The sequence below is a fragment of the Sceloporus occidentalis genome, unplaced genomic scaffold (genome assembly GCF_023333645.1).
Source record: "Sceloporus occidentalis isolate IW3139 unplaced genomic scaffold, rSceOcc1.0.p SCAF_106, whole genome shotgun sequence".
Taxonomy (NCBI): Eukaryota; Metazoa; Chordata; class Lepidosauria; order Squamata; family Phrynosomatidae; genus Sceloporus; species Sceloporus occidentalis.
The window spans coordinates 2,039,209-2,059,984 of record NW_028317086.1 but is presented as its reverse complement, the minus strand read 5'-3'; the positions used below and the strand labels follow the sequence as shown (position 1 = coordinate 2,059,984).

Genomic DNA, 20,776 nt, shown 5'->3' with positions numbered 1-20,776 from the left:
ATCAAAGTGGTTTTAAATTATTTCCATCAGGTATATAAACCATTTTAAATCATGCCTGACAAGTAGTACTGCAACAAAGCATGCTTGAAGATAACACAACTTTCAAAGCATCTATGAGCTACCCACTATGTGTAATAACCCATAAGAGTCACTTATGGATCAGTACTGACATACTGTGGTACCTGATCATGGCGCGCATGACCTTGATGACAGGTTAAATGAGAAGGCAGGTATTTTTTTTAATAGAACTGCGTGGTGCTCACATTTTCACAAACTCTCCAGTGGTGCTTCCAAAAAAAGTAGACAAATGTCTCAATTAGGGGGGGAATTCTTTTTATTAGGATGGTTAAAGAAAGGGTATGGGGAGAATTATGCAATACAGTACTAATACCATTTTGTACTGCAGATTCTAAATTATATTGTAGGCAATCAACACAGCACAACCGTGTTTTGTTCAAGGATTTATAGGACTGAACAAATGCTAACATGTGTCTTTAGATATTGATCCACTAGTTTGCAAGGAAACGCTCCATGCCTTTGTTGTAGAAAACAGGAACATATTTGAGAGGTAGCCACTGGGAGTACGCTCGAGTTCAGGTTGGCAGCAAACAAAAATTGTTACCATCTGGAAAGCGTTTAGAGAGGGATCTTTGTGAAACGTGGAGGTAACGCTGCTTTAAAAGTGTAATTTGGATAAGCAACATATAAATAAGCCACAGTACACTTAAAACAGTCAAGTTATAACAAAAGACTTGAAATATCAGGCAATATCCTCTGGAGCTGCATTCATTAATCTGTTAACGAATTGTACACAAAATAAAAGTTGTATCTAAAAAGAATGTTTTGTTTAATGATGGATTTTGATGAAATGCATTCTGTACTTAGTACTGAGCACCCTATAAAAATCCAAGCTAGTCTTTCTGCTCAGACATTTGTTGGTGTTGGTGGTTGCCTCTGTCAACCTGCGTTTCCTGTGCCATTCTTCCTTGTTTCCACTTTTGTTTTTTTTTCACTTAAAACTCTTCCTAAGCCTGTTTAAATATTGCGATATTAAGATTCCACATACATAGAATGGCTGGTCTTTGCCTGGTAACATATATTTATTACAAGTAGTTTAATGGTTTAAATGTGGAGGACTGAAAGCTACAATTACTGGTCATAATTGTTCACAGATAAAACTATGTGCAAGGCATTACTCTGGCACAGTCTCTATTTTTGTTACAATCACAACTAGGAATGGAAATTTCCACTACAGCATGTCTCTGAATCTATTAAAAAAACTAGCACATGGTTAAGTTAGTAACATATTTTATTTCTTTTGTAATTTCTAGTGATATTTAGGGACAATATGCAGCTGCAATTATTAGTTTTCTCTATGAAGGTTGTAACAGCGCAAGTGTTATGGAATCCAGCAAACAGCAAATAGCTTAAAGAATAATAGATAATAGAAGAAGAAGAAGGTTAAAATGAGCATAAACAAGTCTCTGGACTGTATGATCATCAAAGAATAATATTAAGTACTTGTGTTCTGGTGATCTAAAACTCAGGAAAATGTTAATTTTGCAGGGATCTGAACCAAAAATGTCACTGTTCACTTAGGCTAAGTGCTGCCCGCCATGTGTCCTGTGTTCCTCTGTGTTGGCACAGAGGTCTTTTTTGAACGGGTCCCTTTTCTGGTTTCTGATGGATAGTACGCCCGCAACTTCCTGACACAAAAATGTCAGAGAAATCTTGGTTTTCATAACCCTTCTATATCAGTTAGTAGCTAGGATATAAAGCTCAAGGCAGGTGGCTTTATGAAATGTAATTCATTTGATCCAAAAGGAAGGTCATTAGTCCCATGTAAAACATGTTTTGTTTACCAAATGTAAATGATCTCTTTTTTTATTGATCACTGGAGAGATGAATGAATTAATGATGAAGAGATGAATGAGACTCTAAATGAATTACTAAAATGAAATATCAAACCTCAGTCATTTGTTAAAGGAATCCAAGTGGATAACCTATATTCAGGTGTGTAAAATACTTAAATTATTTCTAGCGCTAAGATAAATAAAACTACTGAACACTTACAACACATGGGTCAGTACAGTCTGTACAGGGGAGGGTTACAACATTCAACCCAGGGGACAAGTCCCACCAAAGAGGCTCAAATGCATAAACTGGTTTATATGTCCAACACACAATACCATAGAAAGCACATACTGTATATCATAAAGGATCCATTATAGATCCAACCAGAAAGTAAATTCTGCCTAAATGTCGCTGTTAGGATAGCAACCTAGTGGCTATATGTGGAAACACACAAAGTTACTTAAGGCAGTGACACAAAATCTTCAAATAAGAGCAGCCCTCTTTTGTGTCCTCATGACATCATTGAGGATATCTATGATCTGGGTAGTTGAGAGGAAAGGATAGGAAAAGTTGCAAGAAGTATGAAAAGACATACATGCAGATATGACCACTTCAGACATGAACCCAGGGGTTCCCTTCAAGGAACACATACTCTTACATACTCTTAGACTTAAAAAGCCAAATTCTGGATGCCACATATGTTTCACATATAGTACATCTGTGGTGAAGGGAAATAATTGGAAGCTAGAGGATCTTTAGGAAATATGCCATCTTGGATACCTTGAACACTTTCACATACTGTTCAGACTAAAGAACATGAACAGTAGAACCACATAATGCATCATTCTAATAAAGGGTACAGGAGAGGATATATTGTATACCTTGAATGGCTGCACTTGCTTTATACTTATTTTCTCAACCTCTTCTGTGCAAGTTGGCCAAACTGTTACCCATAACCCCCATTTACTGGCTAACACATACCTTCATTTGCCTTGAATTGTGCAGCTGTGTAAAATGTGAGTGGCATTTTGTGAACAGGTGACTGGCACACCTGGTACTCCCAGACCTTAAACCTAGCCCACTTCGGAATTAATATGACCACGCTATTAATAAAAATGCCCGACAAACCGAAACTTTACATATTATATAGTTACCATTCTTTGAACAATAAGAATCCAGACTGTTCTAGTAATACTTACCACACCAACTGGAATTCGCCACAGAGAATTACATAGTGCCAGAAGAATTTAGAGTCTCAGGTGGGTCTTTCAGCACTGTACTTACATTTCACTATTATTATTCAGCTGCAAATGAGTTTTAATAAAGAACTGTACTTTAACCTCTCATGACACTTCACTTGGTTATGTTATAAACCATCTGCGTAATATAAATATCAAACAACAAATAGACATAAAAAGAAATCACACGGCTGTCCTTAAAATATCTGGAGTTTGTATTCCTGCACTAAAGTAGTTCTTGAAAAGAAACTGGATGAGGGCCAACATTATATTAGCTGCATTGTGTGAAGAAAGTAGCGGTACACTGCACCAAATACAAATTTATATAGATGTATTACAATTGCCTGGCTGAAACTTTGGGGACAGGGGCCCCCATATGTTGAATTTTATGGAACTGCACAACATGTGAACATTTTAATATACAGAATTTATTTTGTCAAAAAAATATGATTTGATCTTGAATTATGTGTATTGGTGGTGTGAAAATCAAAGAAATACTTCTGATTTTACTATGATGGGCAAACACAGCATTACTTACAAGAAGAACATAACAATGTGTCCCCATTATAATGCATGCTTTAAAGATGAAATTAATAATACAAAATATTATTGAAAAAAGTATAGAAAAAAAGATGGTGCTGACCATCAGATGCTTCTAGAACTAAGCATATTGGAGTATTTCGCCTAAGCCTTAGTAGTGGTTGGGGTTGGTGGGTATGTGGACAATGATGATATTTTTACACAAGCTTGAGAGGTCAGCTTTAGGTTGCTCACAACTCATTGTATCAACTGCTAGATGTTCCCTAAATGAAGGCACTCAAAAGGTCAAACCATTCAAACAACATCAAATTCCTCTGACATTTGGTTAAGCAATATGGTGGGAAAGATATATAGCATGCATATGTTCAAATGAAGGGCTTAAGCCAAAAAGTACACTATTGTTGTTGTAAAGAGTACAGGACCACCAGGCAGAGAGAATTAGCAGTGCCTGTACTATGGTAACCACAGGATCTGAGTGCCAGAAATATGATGCAGAGTTAACGAATCTTTTGCTGAGATCAGTGTTATGTTCACAAGGTTCCTCTTTTTACTGAATGAGAATACAATTTTTTTACCACTTCTCTTGAAGCATTTATTTAACTCGTTTATGGACATATGTATGGTGTATGGGATATCACGGAATTAATGCCCAGGGTTACAAATACACATAATAGGGTAGCATAAGCACACCAATACATACAGGTGATCTCAGCACAAACAAATGAGGTAGTGAATCATCGAAAAAAATTGTCTCTCCTTGCAAACACTGTTAATAAGGGCAGGCTGAGCAAGGCAATGGTGCAAAGGTCAATGGCAAGCGGATATAAGTTTCATAATGCTAAACAGGCACAGTCAAGGCTGGCGGCAAAAGTCGTGGTCAGGAAACAGTCCAGAGGTCAAAAACCATAGACACGCAGAGACAGAGCAGATAATGACGCCAACAGATGACGTTTTGCATGCTCCTGTGCCCATAGTTAAAAATAAACAGGTTACATCTAAACTCGATTTATGAAAAAATTGTAGATTGGAGCAGGTATATATTTCACTGGAGGTTCTGGGAAATTCTAGACCTAATTTGGCTGGGTCTGGCAGGGAGCTTCAGTTTAGAGAAAAGGTTTAAGTAGGGCAGCCACAATAAGCAAATATCAGGAAGGTTGAACTTTATTGGAAACCTTACTTTATTTTTTACTATTTACTTACATATTTAAGTATACATTTTTGACACATGCCTTATTGTGCTAAATGACTAAGTGCCTGAAGTAGACCGTTCAGCATCAAAACTAAAATGACATAGAGGTTAAACGTATTGCTTTAATTGGTGCAGTCATTTAACAGACATTTGATTTTAGGGTAAGGAACTATTTCGTAGCTGATATGAGTGGTACGTGGTAGCAAAACCTTTACATCAAGCTACCCCCTGTTACAACATCTTTCTCTCTCTCTCTCTCTCTCTCTCTCTCTCTCTATTTCCTCCTTTTATAAAGCTACCAGTACCAATCAGACACAAACAAATAAGGAGGTATAGATCCACAGGAAGGTAAAATAATGTACCACTGCTCACACTGGTAAATGGACAGGGTGACATGGATTTGGGGTCTTTCGGGTGTATGCCGTGTATGCATGTGGGGATTGCAATTTGAGAATCAGAGTTGGAAGTTCAGTTCTGAGACCACTAGAGACATGGAAATGTAATGAACTAATGTGCTATAAAAAGTTTGTTACTCTTTTTATTCAGTCAAGTCATTAACCCACTGCCTTAATTGATCTACACAACTGAGACAGTGCTTACTCTCAGAAACATGAACATAGAATACATGTAAATATAGTGGCAAGATAAAGTAAGTGAACCCTTTGGAATTACATTGTTTTCTGCATTAATTGTTGATAAAATGTGATAGACAAACATACTGTGCTTAAGCTACTAACACACAAACAATGATAATGTCTTGTTTGAACACATGCATTAAACATTGACAGTGCTGGTGGAAAAAGTAAGTGAACCCTTGGATTTAATAACTGGTCGAACTTCCTTTGGCATCAATAACTTCAAACAAGGGTTTCCGGTAGCTTCAGATCAGACCTGCACAACGTTCAGGAGGAATTTTGGAACCTTACTTTTTACAGAACTGCTTAAACTCAGGTCATTCTGCAGCATCTCTATTGGGTTAAGGCATGGGCTCTAACTGGGCCAACCAAACAAGGGCATACCTAGAGTATTTGGCACCTGGGGCAGATCCTGTATGTGGCACCCCCCCACACAAACACTTTAAAACTGCATAGCTTCTATCTAAATATACTGGCGCAGACATTGAAGGTGGTACAGCATTACTGTTATCATTATATACTGAGGCAGACATTGACGGTGGTACAGCATAACACCTACCACTATATACTGAGGCAGACATTGAGGGTGGTACAGCGTAATCCCTATAACTATGCATTAAGCCAGACACTGATAATAGTGCAGCATAACTCCTATCACTACTACTATATACTAAGCCAAACATTGATGTGGTGTAGGCCTACCACTTCATTGTCTGGCTTAGGGATGCACCGAAATGAAAATTCTGGACCGAAACCGAAAATCCAGCATTTACCTGTCCGAAACCAAATATGACCCCCCACCATAAAAAAATCTCACACTTTTATTTAAAGTAAGTAACACAGCAAAATAGGACAAAAAAAATCACACTCCTATCATGCCCAGGCATACCCAGATTCCAGCATGTACTAGCTGACTTGGCATGATAGGAGTGTGATTGCTGTTAGCAAATATATATATATATATATATATATATATATATATATATATATATATATATATATATTGTTATTATTATTGTACACATGTGAACTCAGCACTGGAGGCATAGAATCAGACATACAAATCCCGTATTTGCAGGTATACAATAATAATATATGGAAACATAGCAAGAGATAAAACTACAGGCATAGATGATAGGTTGCACAACCCAAAGCCAGCTCTGGCGTCCACACTGCCCACATAGAACCTGACCAGCACCCAGATTACACACATAGGATTTACCATCTTTGTCCCCAAACAGCCCAGCATGAGTCAACTTGTCCCCAAACAGCCCGGCCTGTGCCATCTTTGTCCCGTAAACAGCCTGCCTGTGTCATCTTGGTCCCCAAGGCTCAAACATCCTGCTTGTGCCATCTTTGCCTTTCCACAAATCAATTATACATCTATCACACACACAAACACTTTAACAGTCACTCACTAATTCACACTTTCATTCACATAATTAATTCACACAATCATTTATTCTCTCTCATTCACACACATTTACACATTCATTAATGCATTCTCACAAACTCATTAATTATCTCCCTCATTCAGACAATTCATCCACACATTCATTAATTCTCTCACTCATTCTCACTATCTACCTTTCCCCCTTTTCTACCCATTCTCCCTATCTACCCCCTCTCCCTCCCTTCTCACTATCTCTCCCCCTCCCTTCTCACTATCTCTCCCCCTCCCTTCTCATTATCTCTCCCCCTCCCTTCTCACTCTCTATCCCCCTCCCTTCTCACTATCTACCCCCTCTCCCTCTCCTCTATCTACCCACCTCTATCTACCCCCTCCCACCCTCCCTTCTCACTATCTACCCCCCTCCCTCCCTTCTCACTATCTTCCCTCTCCCCCTTTGTAGTTAAAGGTTTTGGACTTACCATCCAGAAGTCCTGCGGTGGGAGCACGACGTCTCCATCTTCCTGCTCTGCCGCTGCTTCCTGCTCTGCCGCTGCGCTGCTTCACTGCTGAGTGCCGAAATATGACGTCATATTTCGGCGCTCAGCATGACATGCCGGCACTGCGGCGGAGTAAGAGGCCTCGCGAAGGCCTCCGTGTAAAAAAAAAAAAAGTGACGAGGCTGCCGGGGATCCGCCCCCCGCTAGGTACGCTACTGCAACCATTCTTTGAAAGATGGATGTTTGGGGTCATTGCCTTGCCGTATTACACAACTTCTACTGAGCTTCAGCTGGCGGACAGCCACCCAGACACTAACCTGTATGATAGCTTGATAAACTTGGGAACTAATTGTTCGATGGCAAGCTGAGGAAGCAAAGCAGCCCCAAATCATTGAGCATTCTGTGTTGTGCTCTTGGAGTCATCTTGCCAGGGCGCTCACTTCTAGGGAAAGTAGCCACAGTACTAAATCCTCTCCATTCATAAACAATTTGTCTACTTGTGAACTGATGAAAAAGTAAACTATTTGAGTTTCCTTTGTAACCCTTTCCAGCTTTATGCAAATCAACAATTCTTTGTAAAAGCAATGTTGACATCAGCAGATACTTCTTGAGAAAAGCAAACTGTAATGTTGTTTATGTCAAAGTAGCTCTAAAACTCCTACTGATTTAACTAACTCCAATTGGCTTCTGTTGAAGTGATTAGCCTAGGGCAGGGGCGTCCAACATGCGGCCCGCGGGCCAAATGCGGCCCGCGGAACCTCAAGGTGTGGCCCGCGTGAGATCGGCAGCCAGGATCACAAGAGCCCTGCTGCTTACTTGTGGGAGGGTCTATTCTCTGCTCCAGTCCTGCCTCCTCTGTGGGGAGAACGAGGGAGCCCGCGCCCCCTGCTGGAGTCTGTGATCGGCATCGAGAGCTGTAGAGCAGGTAAGGGTGTGGGGGAGGTTGTGTGAATGAGTATGTCTGATTGAGGGAATGAATCTGTGAATTAATGAATTTGTGTGTGTGTGATAGCATGGATGTGTAAGTGCTGGAACCTAGGCATAATGGGACTGTTAGCAATCACACTCCTATCTAGCTGCCCCCTTTGTGTATTGATGCTGCCAGCAGTATGGGGTCTGCACTTACAGCCACCCTGTACCAGCATGTACTGGCTGACTTGGGATGATAGGAGTGTGATTGCTAACAGCAATCTGCTACCAGCAATCACAGTCCCATCATGCCTAGGTTCCAGCATTCACTGGTTGCCTGGGGATAAAAAGAGTGTGTTTGCTGTTAGCAATCACACTCCTATCATGCCAAGGTTTTTTTGTCCAATTGTTGTGTGTTACTTTTAATAAAAGTGTGGTTACACACTAAAATTGGACAAAAAATACAATGCCCAGCCAACCAGTACATGCTGGAATCTGGGTATGCCTGAGATTGCTGTTAACAATCACAATATATAATTTTTTCGTACAATTTTTGTGTGTAACTTACTTTTATTAAAAGTGTGTGGGGGGGGTCACTTTCAGTTTTGGCTAAGTGAACCCTGAATTTTCGGTTTTGGTCCAGAATTTTCATTTTAGTGCATCGCTAAAATAAATAGAACTATTTTATTTTTACTTATCCAGAATCCTGAATTTGTAGGCCCAGAAATCAGTGAGAGGAAAAGTAAAGGTTTTGTGTCATTTACTTTATTTTAATCTGCATATCTTATTAAAGGCCATATTTTCTCTCAGTGAAAAATGAGTGCGGCCCTCGCACGTATACAATTCTGATGAAGTGGCCCACTGCAGAAAAAACTTGGACACCCCTGGCCTAGGGGTTGACATCCTGTGAATTTTTGAATGCTGTATTCAATACAATAAAACAAGATTAAACAGATTGTGTTTGTTCATTATTGTAACGTAGATGATATAATTTATATGTATTATTGATTGGTTATTGCACATTGTATATAATGATAATATATATATATATATATATATATATTATATTTAGCAGATGACAAAGGCAGTGAACACAAAGTAAAGGTATGGTTTGTTATCCCTCTGGATATGCACAATAAAAACATATTACAAAGTTCCATAGGCCATCCAGGGTCAATGTCCTAATAAAAATTAACACAATTACAGAAAAATCTATCAGCTAAAATAATTGACTCACAAAAAACGATCAGTAAATAAGGAAATAGTAAGTATTAAAGTACTGTAATAAAACTTGAAATAAGAGGAGCTGCTTGGAACATTAAAACTGAGTGATCAAACGGTTGGTGTGGCAAATGCTTAAAATGTATAGTTTTCTGAAATGCATTAAGAGGCCGGTGTAAATAAATACATTGTGGTCAGGGGCTTACCAGGGCAGGCCCCACCAAGAAAAAAATGTCAGTCTAGACTATTGTGTATATCAAAACCAGATGAGAACAAGTTTCCTTCAACCGTGCTGACTTTCGCTATTATTTTTTTAGGTAAAGCAATACCCAGAAGGTAGAATATAAAGCAGCCTTGTTAGCACAGGAACTAACTTCAATACTACGTTTTTAGTGTACAATACAATGTATCCGTTTCAGGCATCTAGGTGTACCTAATTCCTGTTATATCCATCTATGTGTACTAATGCTCCAGTTCAGATCATCATTTATACAAGGATATAGAAAAACCATATTTGCTGCCACAATAGTGCCCAATATAATGCTGGGGATAATTTTATATATTGCCATCCAAATAAAAATACTAAAATTAAGACATGGATAAACATAATATTTATCATTATGCGTTTATAGCTTAAAGGGATTGTTCTCAGGTCTTGATCTGTTTACCACCAGTGATCACCAGGATCTTTAAACGTGGACCTCAGGTTTTGTGTGTAATATAAAAGTATTTCTTAGCGTTTAAGGTTGTGTATTAAATGTAAGTAAAAACCACTGTCATTGAACTTGTGTACACAGCAGCTACTACTAACACAACATAATAATCTAGGCTTAGGCATTGCACTACAGGTCCCTTTTCTGTACGGATTCTGAGCACATATTTAGTGCACACTCATTCTGTGGGAAAAAAAAACTTTTTTGGGATAAACATACAAAGATTTACTTAACAAAGGAAATGGATGTAGCCAATGTCAGTCACACAACCCACCTGCAGGAATATCATGGCACTATCTAAATCAATAAATACCGTATTTGCTCGATTATAAGACGACCCTGATTATAAGATGACCCCCCCAAAATCTGAATATTAATTTAGGAAAAAAAGAAAAAGCCTGAATATAAGACGACTATGATTGAGAAAAATATTTTGGTTTTATTTGCTTCTATTTTCCAACCTGCCCCCCAGTTATGCACATCTGCCCCAGAAATGCCTTATACCCCCTATATGCCACTGTGCCCCATGATATGCCTTTTAACCCTCTAAATGCCACTGTGCCCCATGATATGCCTTTTGACCCCCTATGTGCCACTCTGCCTCCAGAAATGCCTTATACCCCTATATGCCACTCTGGCATTTAGAGGATTAAAAGGCATATTAGGGGGCAGAGTGGCATATAGGGAGGTTTAAGGCATTCAGGAGGCAGAGTGGCGTATAGAGGGTTAAAAAGACATTTCTGGAGGCAGAGTTGCATTAAGGGGGTTAAAAGGCATTTCACAGAGCACTCTTCCTCCAGAAATGCCTTATGCCCCCCATTTAACACTCCCCCCCCCCAACTTACCGGTGCTTCTGACTTCCCTGTCATGTAGCCGGGGCAGCGTGTAGATCCCACGCACTTACGCTGCAGCAGGAAGGAGGCGTGGCTAGCAGCGGGGGTTGTCTGCGTCCATCGCGCAGACCTTCCCCGACTGTCAGAGATCAGAGTTCCCCGCACCGGGGACAGGAGGATCCAGGTCCCCTGCAGCTGCGGGGGATCTGGATCTTAGTCGTCTCATAGTCAGACCTATTTGAGGTCTGATTATAAGACGACCCCGATTATAAGACGAGGGGTATTTTTCAGAGCATTTGCTCTGAAAAAAATCTCGTCTTATAATCGAGCAAATACGGTAGGCTTTGGGAACTCAGAGGTCTGAATATGCAATAACTTTTTATATTAAAGAGTCCAAAATATTTACTTACAAGATGGAAATAATATTGTCAGACCTCTAGGATCCACAGAATAATAGGCATCAGAGTTTCTTACTAACATTTAAACGCTTATTAAGATCTAACCCCCTAAAGGTGCAGGTACACCTAGATTTTCTTGTCAGGGATCAGTAAAGCAAACTGCATTTCCTTTAGTGACCCCTCCGGTGATCTTTATGAATGACAGATCACATTACTCCAAGTGTTTCATAGTACTTCAAGATCAGTTGTCTCTTCATACTAAATGTATGCTCTGCTCCAGGGTCAAGCTTCTGGCAGGGATATGTACTAATGGCCAAAAATAAAATAAATAAATAAACAGGGCTACTCTTTATCATTTGGTCTACTGTGACCTTAATTTCATAACCTGAATTATTGTGTTACACGTCTTTATATATTAAATAAAGCTCAAGCCAGAAATCTTAAGCACAAGACAATCTAAACAAAACAAGTAATTTACTTTTAGGACTCAAAGGATTATTGTGCGAGTCCTATAGGAGGCCCTGACGTTTCTGACCCTCAGGAAGATTGTTTCTCCTTCTTCTGTTTTGCTAGTAATCGAGAAAAGGAAGGGGGTAGGGGGTATCAGGGGAAGCAATAATGAAGGAATTCTTTGCAGTTGTTGGAGGTGGGGATTTACAAAAGCTTTGCTTGGATAACCTATTGCAAAGCTTCTGTAGAGTGTTATACAAAGGCACATTGTCCAAATCATCTGGGCCTGTGCAGATCACACATGGACCTTAAAGCTCAAAGGGTAATCATTGCGCCTGTGATCTAATTTTGTGTTGGCACAGCCCTGTTTAACACACATCTTTTCATAACACTGGAGATCAATCGTATAATGTACTTGAGCAACAGCAATGGCAAAATCATGGTTTAAGATGAAATGGGAGGAAATACAAAACTATTAAAACCATGAAAATGCATACAAGAACAGTGGTATTTTAAACAGAATTAGTTGTATTTAAGAAAAATCGTATTTCTGTTTTTATTATTACACTTGGGATATCTTTTTTTCTTTTTTTAAAGTAGAATTATTGAAACATCTAGTGTGGATCTAGTGTAAGGTCCTTAGTATGGATCTAGTGAAAGGTCCTTTGTCCTTATTAAGGGTCCCGAATTCGATGCCCTAATCAGACAGGCTCACTTTCCACTTGTACATATGTATTCTTGGCTAAAAGCCAAAGGTAGCGAGAATAAGCACTGGGAAACTTAGTAATTAATACATTTTATAATGGAGATTTTTAAAACCTTTTCTATTAAGGTACAGGCCACTGTCATTAATGGCAGGTACTTGTACTAGAGTGTAAGGTAGTGACTGTTCTCAAGTTTGAATCCCCCTATATACACTCTCCTCTCTGCTATAATAATTATGTTTCGGCTCCGTAAGATGTGACATCATTTAATGATGTGGAACATGTGAGACTGTGGGGAGTTAAAACATGCTACATTGTTGGACTGATCCCTGCATTAAGAGTCCTGATCACTGCTTCATGAGACTGAGCGCCGATGTGATATTTGTGAATGAGCACTCACTGGCAGTAAATGTGATATTGTCCAAATCATTTAGTCTCACTCTTCTACTCTTTCAAGTTACATAGTGTTTGTTTGCCAATGTAAATATTAAACAAAGAAATATAATGCAACATTTAATTTTAATTTAATTTTCAAATGTTCAAGAATGTCAACCTCCCATTATCAAGTGAAAAGCAATACAAATCAGAAAGTTCCAAAGTTAGACAAAAAACCCATGCAATTAAAGCAAGTTGGCTACAAGAATTCAAGGTCAGCCGGTCTCTTTAATGTCGGCAGTTCTTCAGTCACAGAAATCTTAGAGAAACACTGGCAATGAAGTGGCTGAGGGAAATAATATTGAAAAAAAAGCTAGAAGGGACCTGTGTAAAATGGTTTCACGAGTTTACTAGCGATCCAAATTGCTTCCAGTTAAATGATGAATGGTGGTGTGTTCCAGGTTCAGCATTCCAGCGAGCGGGTCTCAGCAGGGGAAATGTGAGGGAGAAGGGGGTTGTGGAGAGGGAGAAAAAAAAATGACAGAGAGGTCGGGAGAGAAAAAAATGTTGCTCTGTGAAAGAGACATATAATACTGTAACAGGAACTGCAGACCCGAGAACTTAGTTAAAAAGGAATTACTGGGATAAAGCAGCACAGTAAGAGCATGGAATACAACATCTCATGAACATTCCTAAAAATGTCAGTACAATGTCCTTAAAACAGATTTCAAGAGGTTGTGTGGCATAGACTGTGAAGTCCACTTACCAAACCGCTTACTAAAGATACAATACGTAAAGCCATGTGGCTTCATGCAGACGGACAGTTTAGTTGAAACGTTCTTCATTGAGATAGGTTTATGCTTTTTAATGATGGTAATTATTTCCTCTTAAGTAGGAAAACGGAATGCCGGCATAAGTGTCAAAAGGGAAGTTGTTGGTCAAGATGTTAACGGCTCGGGTCTCCACTGGCAAATCATGTGCTACAGCTTGCAGGCATCTTAAAAGCATTCTAACATATACAGTGGGAGCATGATCACTTAAGAACACATATCGGGGCCAGGACGATTTATTTCCATAATAATAAATACCACAATAAAAGTTTTCTTATAGTTTTTGATCTTATCATCATTAATATTCAAATTCTGAACATTAATAATTCTGAACATTAATAAAAGATTACATACAAAGATGTCTATTTCTGCTTGGTATTACTTTTCCATATGTTATTTAAATGGTTTTTACAGATTGTTTTAAAAAAACTGTCTCACACAGAAATAAAAAAAAATACCATACAAATACTACACGCTACTACATTTTATCACTTATTTTATTAGTGATCGCAATGCAGTTTGAGGGGACCAGATAAAAACAAAAGATACTGCTGTCATAATCAGTAAGACAGCAGATAGCTGTTCAGTGTCAAATCTGACTTTGTATTCATTATCTATTAGTAAAGAGGCCTTTGTTGGAAATTCTTAACTTCCTAGAGCCAAATGCATACAAAATAATCTTTATATCTGGTTTTATGTAAAGAGGACGGGGTAACCTTTATGTCAAAGATAAGCAGTGGACGACTGATATCATCCTCTGTTTTATGCTATCCCAAGGAAGTAACACTGGAACATATCCTGTTAAGATGCACATTCAGCTTATAAAACGGACCATTTTGAGCTCGGTACAGCATTCTTGGTTTCCAGAGCTATGTAACCATGCCACCTGAAGACAGGAGAAGGTGGCTGATATCAGATCTTCAACCACTCAATAACCGCAATTCTGCATGTTATAGTCCATGGCATCTGTGTTCCATTTATACCAATCAGAAATATCAAACTAAACAGTGTGGAGTAACTATACTGATACTTGCATGAATTCACTAAGGCCAGGTTTGTCTGTTAGGCTTACCTTACCATGAGACTAATGGGGAAGGCTATAGCAAAATACACCTTTATATACTTTTTCAGCACTGGGTTCCCTTAAAGTAAAGAACAAATCTCTAACAATAAAACAAGGGATATTTCTGTACTACTCTGATCTCATATATATATATATATATATATATATATATATATATATATATATATATATATATGTATATATATATATAAAGCACTTTCAAAAGATGATCAGCACTCCAGGTCTTAAAATTAACAATTTCTCTTTATTCAAAGTCAAGTCGACGTTTCAGTCATTGCTGACGTTCCTCAGGACATATATTTGAAATAAAACAAACACATATTTATAATAAAATAGCTAGAGAACTCACCAATCTGAAGTGTGTGTGCTGAAATCGGCGTGTCAATGCCGTTAGTGAGCATGTGTGTGATAACACCGCACATACCCGGAAGTGCAGTGTAGCATTATTGTGTTCCGGTTACTATAGTAACATAGTTTATTCAGTTTGTGCACAATCAGTAATGTTTTAAAGTGATGTGAAATATGTTCTGAGACTCCTAAGAGCTCATTAGGTTAAATTTAAAGTGCTATAATGTGCAAACATGATTGGGGATTAACTTTAGATGTTTAATATATCTACAATATGTGGTATAGTGAATATAAGTCTATTTGCTAGACATACTATCAAATAAAATGTGCAAACTGCAAATAATGCAAATGGTGCAAATAGCAAATGTGCAAAATAAAAACTAGTCCAAAATTTAAAGTGACAGTACAAGTATGTTCCCAGGTGTTAACCCCTAACATAAGCATTATATACTTTTATTATTAAAATACATAAATAAATCACATTAAAAACCATGCATGTCTGTAGATGCAGCACTAAAAAGGTGCCTTCAAATGCAACATGCAATACCAACTCACTTTAAATCACCATTAATATTATTAAATGGACATATCAATGGAATTTCAAAGTCCCTAATTCAAATATGCATAGATATAAGGCATGTTTAATAATTTGATGTGTCCATTATTATTGAACATAGTTCCTTATTCATGAAAAATCTAAATTCAACATAAAGACACTAGGGGTTACATATCAGTCACACACAGTGTTCTACTCCCTAAGTACCTACTCCAAAAGGCCGCATACAGGCATTGGACACTAACTATATACAGTTCGCGAGATAACTCATAAAAAGGATGTATATGTGAGCTTTTCATTCAATCCAAAGGGGGACATTGTCTTTAAATGAAAGATCCAGTATGATTCTCTCTGTAGTAGGTGCCTTCCACGGTCACCCACTCTTAATGACTCCGGGATGTGGTCAATTGCTATAAACCTGAGGGATGTCAGAGGGTGTTTAAGGTCCAAAAAATGTTTTGCCACAGGTTTATCAGACTCCCCATCCCTGTAAGCTACCCTAATACTGGATCTATGACCCCTAATACACTCACCTAGAGTAGTTTCTGTTTTGCCTATATTTGCAAGGCCACAAGGACACTGTATCTTGTAGATCACATACTCAGTCTTGCATGTGATCCGATGTCTGATGTTGTAAACTCTGCCCGTATGTGGGTGTGCAAATGTTTTACCTGGAGTCATATGTCCACATGTGACGCATCCCAAACATCTGACACTCCCATTGTTCTTAAATTTACTTCGACCCTCTGAGTAGCTCTCTACCTGGTCAGTCCGTACCAGGAGATCCCTTATATTCTTTTGTCTCTTGTAACTCATTAACGGGGCCTGATGGAATGCCTGAGACAAAGAAGCGTCACAGGTGAGCATATTCCAGCATATATATCATATTTAGATGGGCAAATGAACAAAGCTAGTGGCTCTATCAGCCTATTTAGACATTAAAAAAAAAGCATACAGTATGTTCAATGAACCCGGTGGCACCCTAACCACGTGGACAGTAAGCCAACAATTGCGAAAGGCCCTAAAGTACATGTTTCATGTATTACTTTCTCAATAAACCCATAATCAAAATCATATTTACATTTTCTGACCTTTCCCATGAAGTGCTTTGTTTAGTGTATCTGATTCCTTATGTAAAAGTAAAGAATTAAACATTAACTATGAGTAGTTCCCATTTTATGATCAATGGTCGCACGACCACCCACCTCCCTTGCCCATTTGACAGCATTTCGGCGCTCACATGAAATGCACAGTAAGGTGGCTTTGTGAAAGCTGTACTGCAAATGCTTGCTGTGACAATCAAGGGAGATCAGAGGATTTTCCCACTTGGCCCATGATCCCTACTATCCCCAAAATTGGTACAATTGTATGGTCTGGTGGAACAGTTGCACAAAAATCAGGACTGTACAATGAAAAATAAGATGGTTGGGACAAAAATGTCCCATTGCCAGAACCTTAATTAGATCAGAATAGTTATAATTTCTCTAAAAAGGCACTTTAAATTACATACACAACTGCAGCTTTGTGCCTAAAGAAACATAAGATGGAAATCCAGTGGTGGGTAAATCAATTAAGGTACTTATGAATTATTGCTGCCAACTACTCTTCTTTTAAGTATAAGCAGATACAATAGGGATAGTTCTTAAGCTAACCACGAGTGTAACCCTTCGAGTGCTGGGGGTTAGGACACGTGTCTCTCTGTAAGCCTGGGACAGTTTTCATATTTTTTCTATAGCTACATTTAGTTAATCTTAGGAATAGTTTACACTATAACTTGGTAAACATATACATTTTTCTTATTTGTAATTTTACAATAGGTGCCAGTATACTGGCACTTTTACTTTCTTCAGTGCTGTAAGTTGTCATAGTAACAACCAGCCATATAGACTGCCTGCACCATGTAGTGATCCTTACTTAAGAGAGAGGATCATATTTTTTAATATTTATTTTACATTCAGAGTAGGGTCTGATTATTCTGACCTATCAGCACCATTCCTGTTCTCTAGAACAGACATTTGTGCTTAAGTGTAAACCTGAGGCATCTGTTGTTATAGGACATCTGGCGTGTACACTTATTCGTGCAACATAGACCCCATACATGGTTGTTACTGTGAAAATAACTATGGGCCCTTTCTACTCCATTTGGTTGGAACCGCCGGTCATGTGACATGTCATTATTGGTAGAAATTTCAGAAACCCTTTTGCATGCACAGATATTGTCATTGGAAACGCTGCCTTCATCAGTGGAAGCATGTGGAAAAAAGTATAATGTGACAGAAGCACAAGCAAAATGGACATTGCGCATTAAAAATATTTGCTTGGTAGAGTGGACAATTGTGATATGGGGTGAATAACATTACGCATGTAGTTAGAGATTTTAAAGTCAGTTTGGTAGGTTAATGTCTCCTACAATCATGCTGTCTTCTATGATTGGTAATTCCTTACCTTGGAACACTTGGTGGAGCACGAGATGGCCTTGAAGGTATCTGAGGTGGCATCATAAATAGATCATTATTGCTGGGAATAGGTGGTAAAGGTCCTGGGCGAGTAGGTACTGTAAGAGCACCTATCTGGTTGCCTGGGACAGTAGGAGCAGGGCTACGACCTACAGGTGGTTTTGTTGAGGTTACCTGTTGAGCAGGTCTTTTCTGGTTGGTTGGACTAGCCGGCGGAGACCTGCAGCAATACTGACTTTTAGTCATGATAACAATTAATAACAGCGTCACTAATTCATTGGCTCAATGAGTTATTTTACATAACATTCACATTAATAAAATAAATACTTATTCATTACAGCTCACTGAATTACTAGCCATCTGTAGCCCATTTATAAATCTACATCAATAATACCTTCCAGCATTGACTTAGATGACTTAGTGCTTTTAAAAGAGCATATAAATAGATCCACAAAACTCTTTGTAATTGCAAGTATAACACAACGTGGAGCAATGACTACTACACTCTAAACTGAAGTTGTAAACTCTATCCAAATTGCTATTGTATTACCCAATCAGAGCTATGTCCTGCTTCATTACCTACCTCCTACACACTTTCTAAATCTGAATGTGGTCCCACATTACAGTTTTCCAAACATTCATGCACCCAAAGACTATGGTATGCATTTTAAGAATGCAAATCACTGAGATTGTGTGGCCACGCCTTTTCAAGAGGGAGTTGTATGATTGGCCAGGACCAGATACACTGGCATGTCCCCAGTTATTACCAAATTAATCCCAGGTTACCTCCGCGAGTGCATCCAAGAATCATCCACAGGAGGAGGCAGTGGAGTGGATATAGTGGAGGAGCTAATATCTCCAATGATTTGTAGAGCTTCCTTAAGGTTATGGTACATCTTTAACATCTCATCTCGTCTTTGAGCTTGCTCTGCAGACTCCTCCATCAAGGTGTTTTGGTCCTCAGAGTACAGATGAGCCAAGAGCTCTGAATGTATAAATTCTTTCACCTATGGGGTGTGCACACTGAATAGATTACATCAAAACAAATAACAGAGGTCCCTTCTTTTGAGAATTATATCTGAAGAAGAGACATCCAAAGCCTTAAAATCTAAAGTTACTCTGCATCTTATACTATATCTTACAAATAAGATATGCATTTGGATATATCATTTGTCAGCTCAGTTAAGTACTGATCAAATGGTTTCCCTTTTTTTACATTTTATTTGTCAAGGCACACCATATAACAATAAAACAAAGCCAAATCCATCATCAACACATACAATATACAGTGTGGTCATGGAAAAGCTCAAGGGATAAAAATAAAAACAGGGATAACTGGAATCCATGGATAGGAAGCATGACAAGATTTTTTTCGTTTTGTGCTTCTGTGCTTAATTTTGGCCATGGGCATGGGACCATTGTATATATATGCAGAAAAGCCTCCGATAATACTGGGTTTCTTTCAAATGAAACCACGGTGTTTGTATATTGATGGGATTAACAATGTGAAGGGTTAAAGTCCACAAGGACATCAGCGCTCAGGGTGTTCTGGGTTCTCTAAAGAAGAGGTTAAGGTTAAAAGGAATGTATGTTTTATCAGAATATCCTTTCAAAGTCCTCTTGAGAGTCTTCCCATGGAAGAGATTTCTGTGTCTTAATCTGCAAGGGGAAGTATTTGATAAGATGCAGCCAGTCTCCTTGGCCGTCTTGTGGGAGCTGCCTAAAGGCTCACGGGAGCAAAGAGAGGAAGTTCAAGGGCTTTTCTGAGCTTTAACTTTGTCAAGAAAACCACTTCCTGGGGATCAGCTTGGATCTGGGTCTGTTTTGTACAAGGAAACATATAGGAGAGATATACAACCAACATTAATTATGACATGTAAAGAAAAAAGAAAAAAGATAAGGCGTTTTAAGGACACAACACATTTAAAGAGTTATATTGTCTTCCCTAAGTACGTTTAAGGTACTTATGCAGGTCTTGGTATTTTGAGAATGAGGCATGAAAATTAGGCCTTTTAAGGTAAAATATACTTTCTATTCAACAGCGACTTAAAACATACCTGACATTTATTGATAAATGGCTAAAAGCCATCACATAACAAAAAATTGTTTTTATTTGCTAATAGTGGCTCCAAGTTAGTCTTATAAACCAGTAAAAACCATTATCACAATTTATTTATATCTTTAATGTACATATATAAATTAGAATTTATAGATAAAATTCTGTATGAAAACTATAAATCTGCAAGGTATGTACCGCACATGCGGGGTGCTGATGTTATAGGAAGGTCCTTGTGTTGTACGTGGGCATGAATGTGGTATGATGCGCTCTGGTCTTTACAGAGATCCCTGCCTTTAATAGTGGTATGGTTCCAACTATGACTGTATAAATACATGCCTGTCTGCATACAGCTAAATATTTCTAAAATAATCCTCATCCTGCTGGCTAACCGACATATGTAGTAGTCCATAGTCATACATTAAGACTTGGCAGCCTCTACAGACTTAATTTTTTGATTACATTAACATAATCATACAAACTCTGGCAATGTAAGT

The 20,776-nt window shown here is 38.4% G+C and overlaps 1 protein-coding gene across 1 annotated transcript in view; it reads right to left on the bottom strand.

Moving 5' to 3' along the window:
• The window catches only part of LOC149283337 (dynamin-3-like), a 114,084-nt gene that overhangs the window by 1,724 nt on the left and 91,584 nt on the right, over window positions 1-20,776 (bottom strand). Inside the window, exons 18-19 of the mRNA XM_089497713.1 lie at window positions 19,010-19,230; window positions 18,213-18,443 (exon numbers count right to left, since the gene is read on the bottom strand). Of these exons, the coding sequence (XP_089353839.1) occupies window positions 18,213-18,443; window positions 19,010-19,230 (452 nt within the window). The remainder of the gene's footprint in view (window positions 1-18,212; window positions 18,444-19,009; window positions 19,231-20,776) is intronic.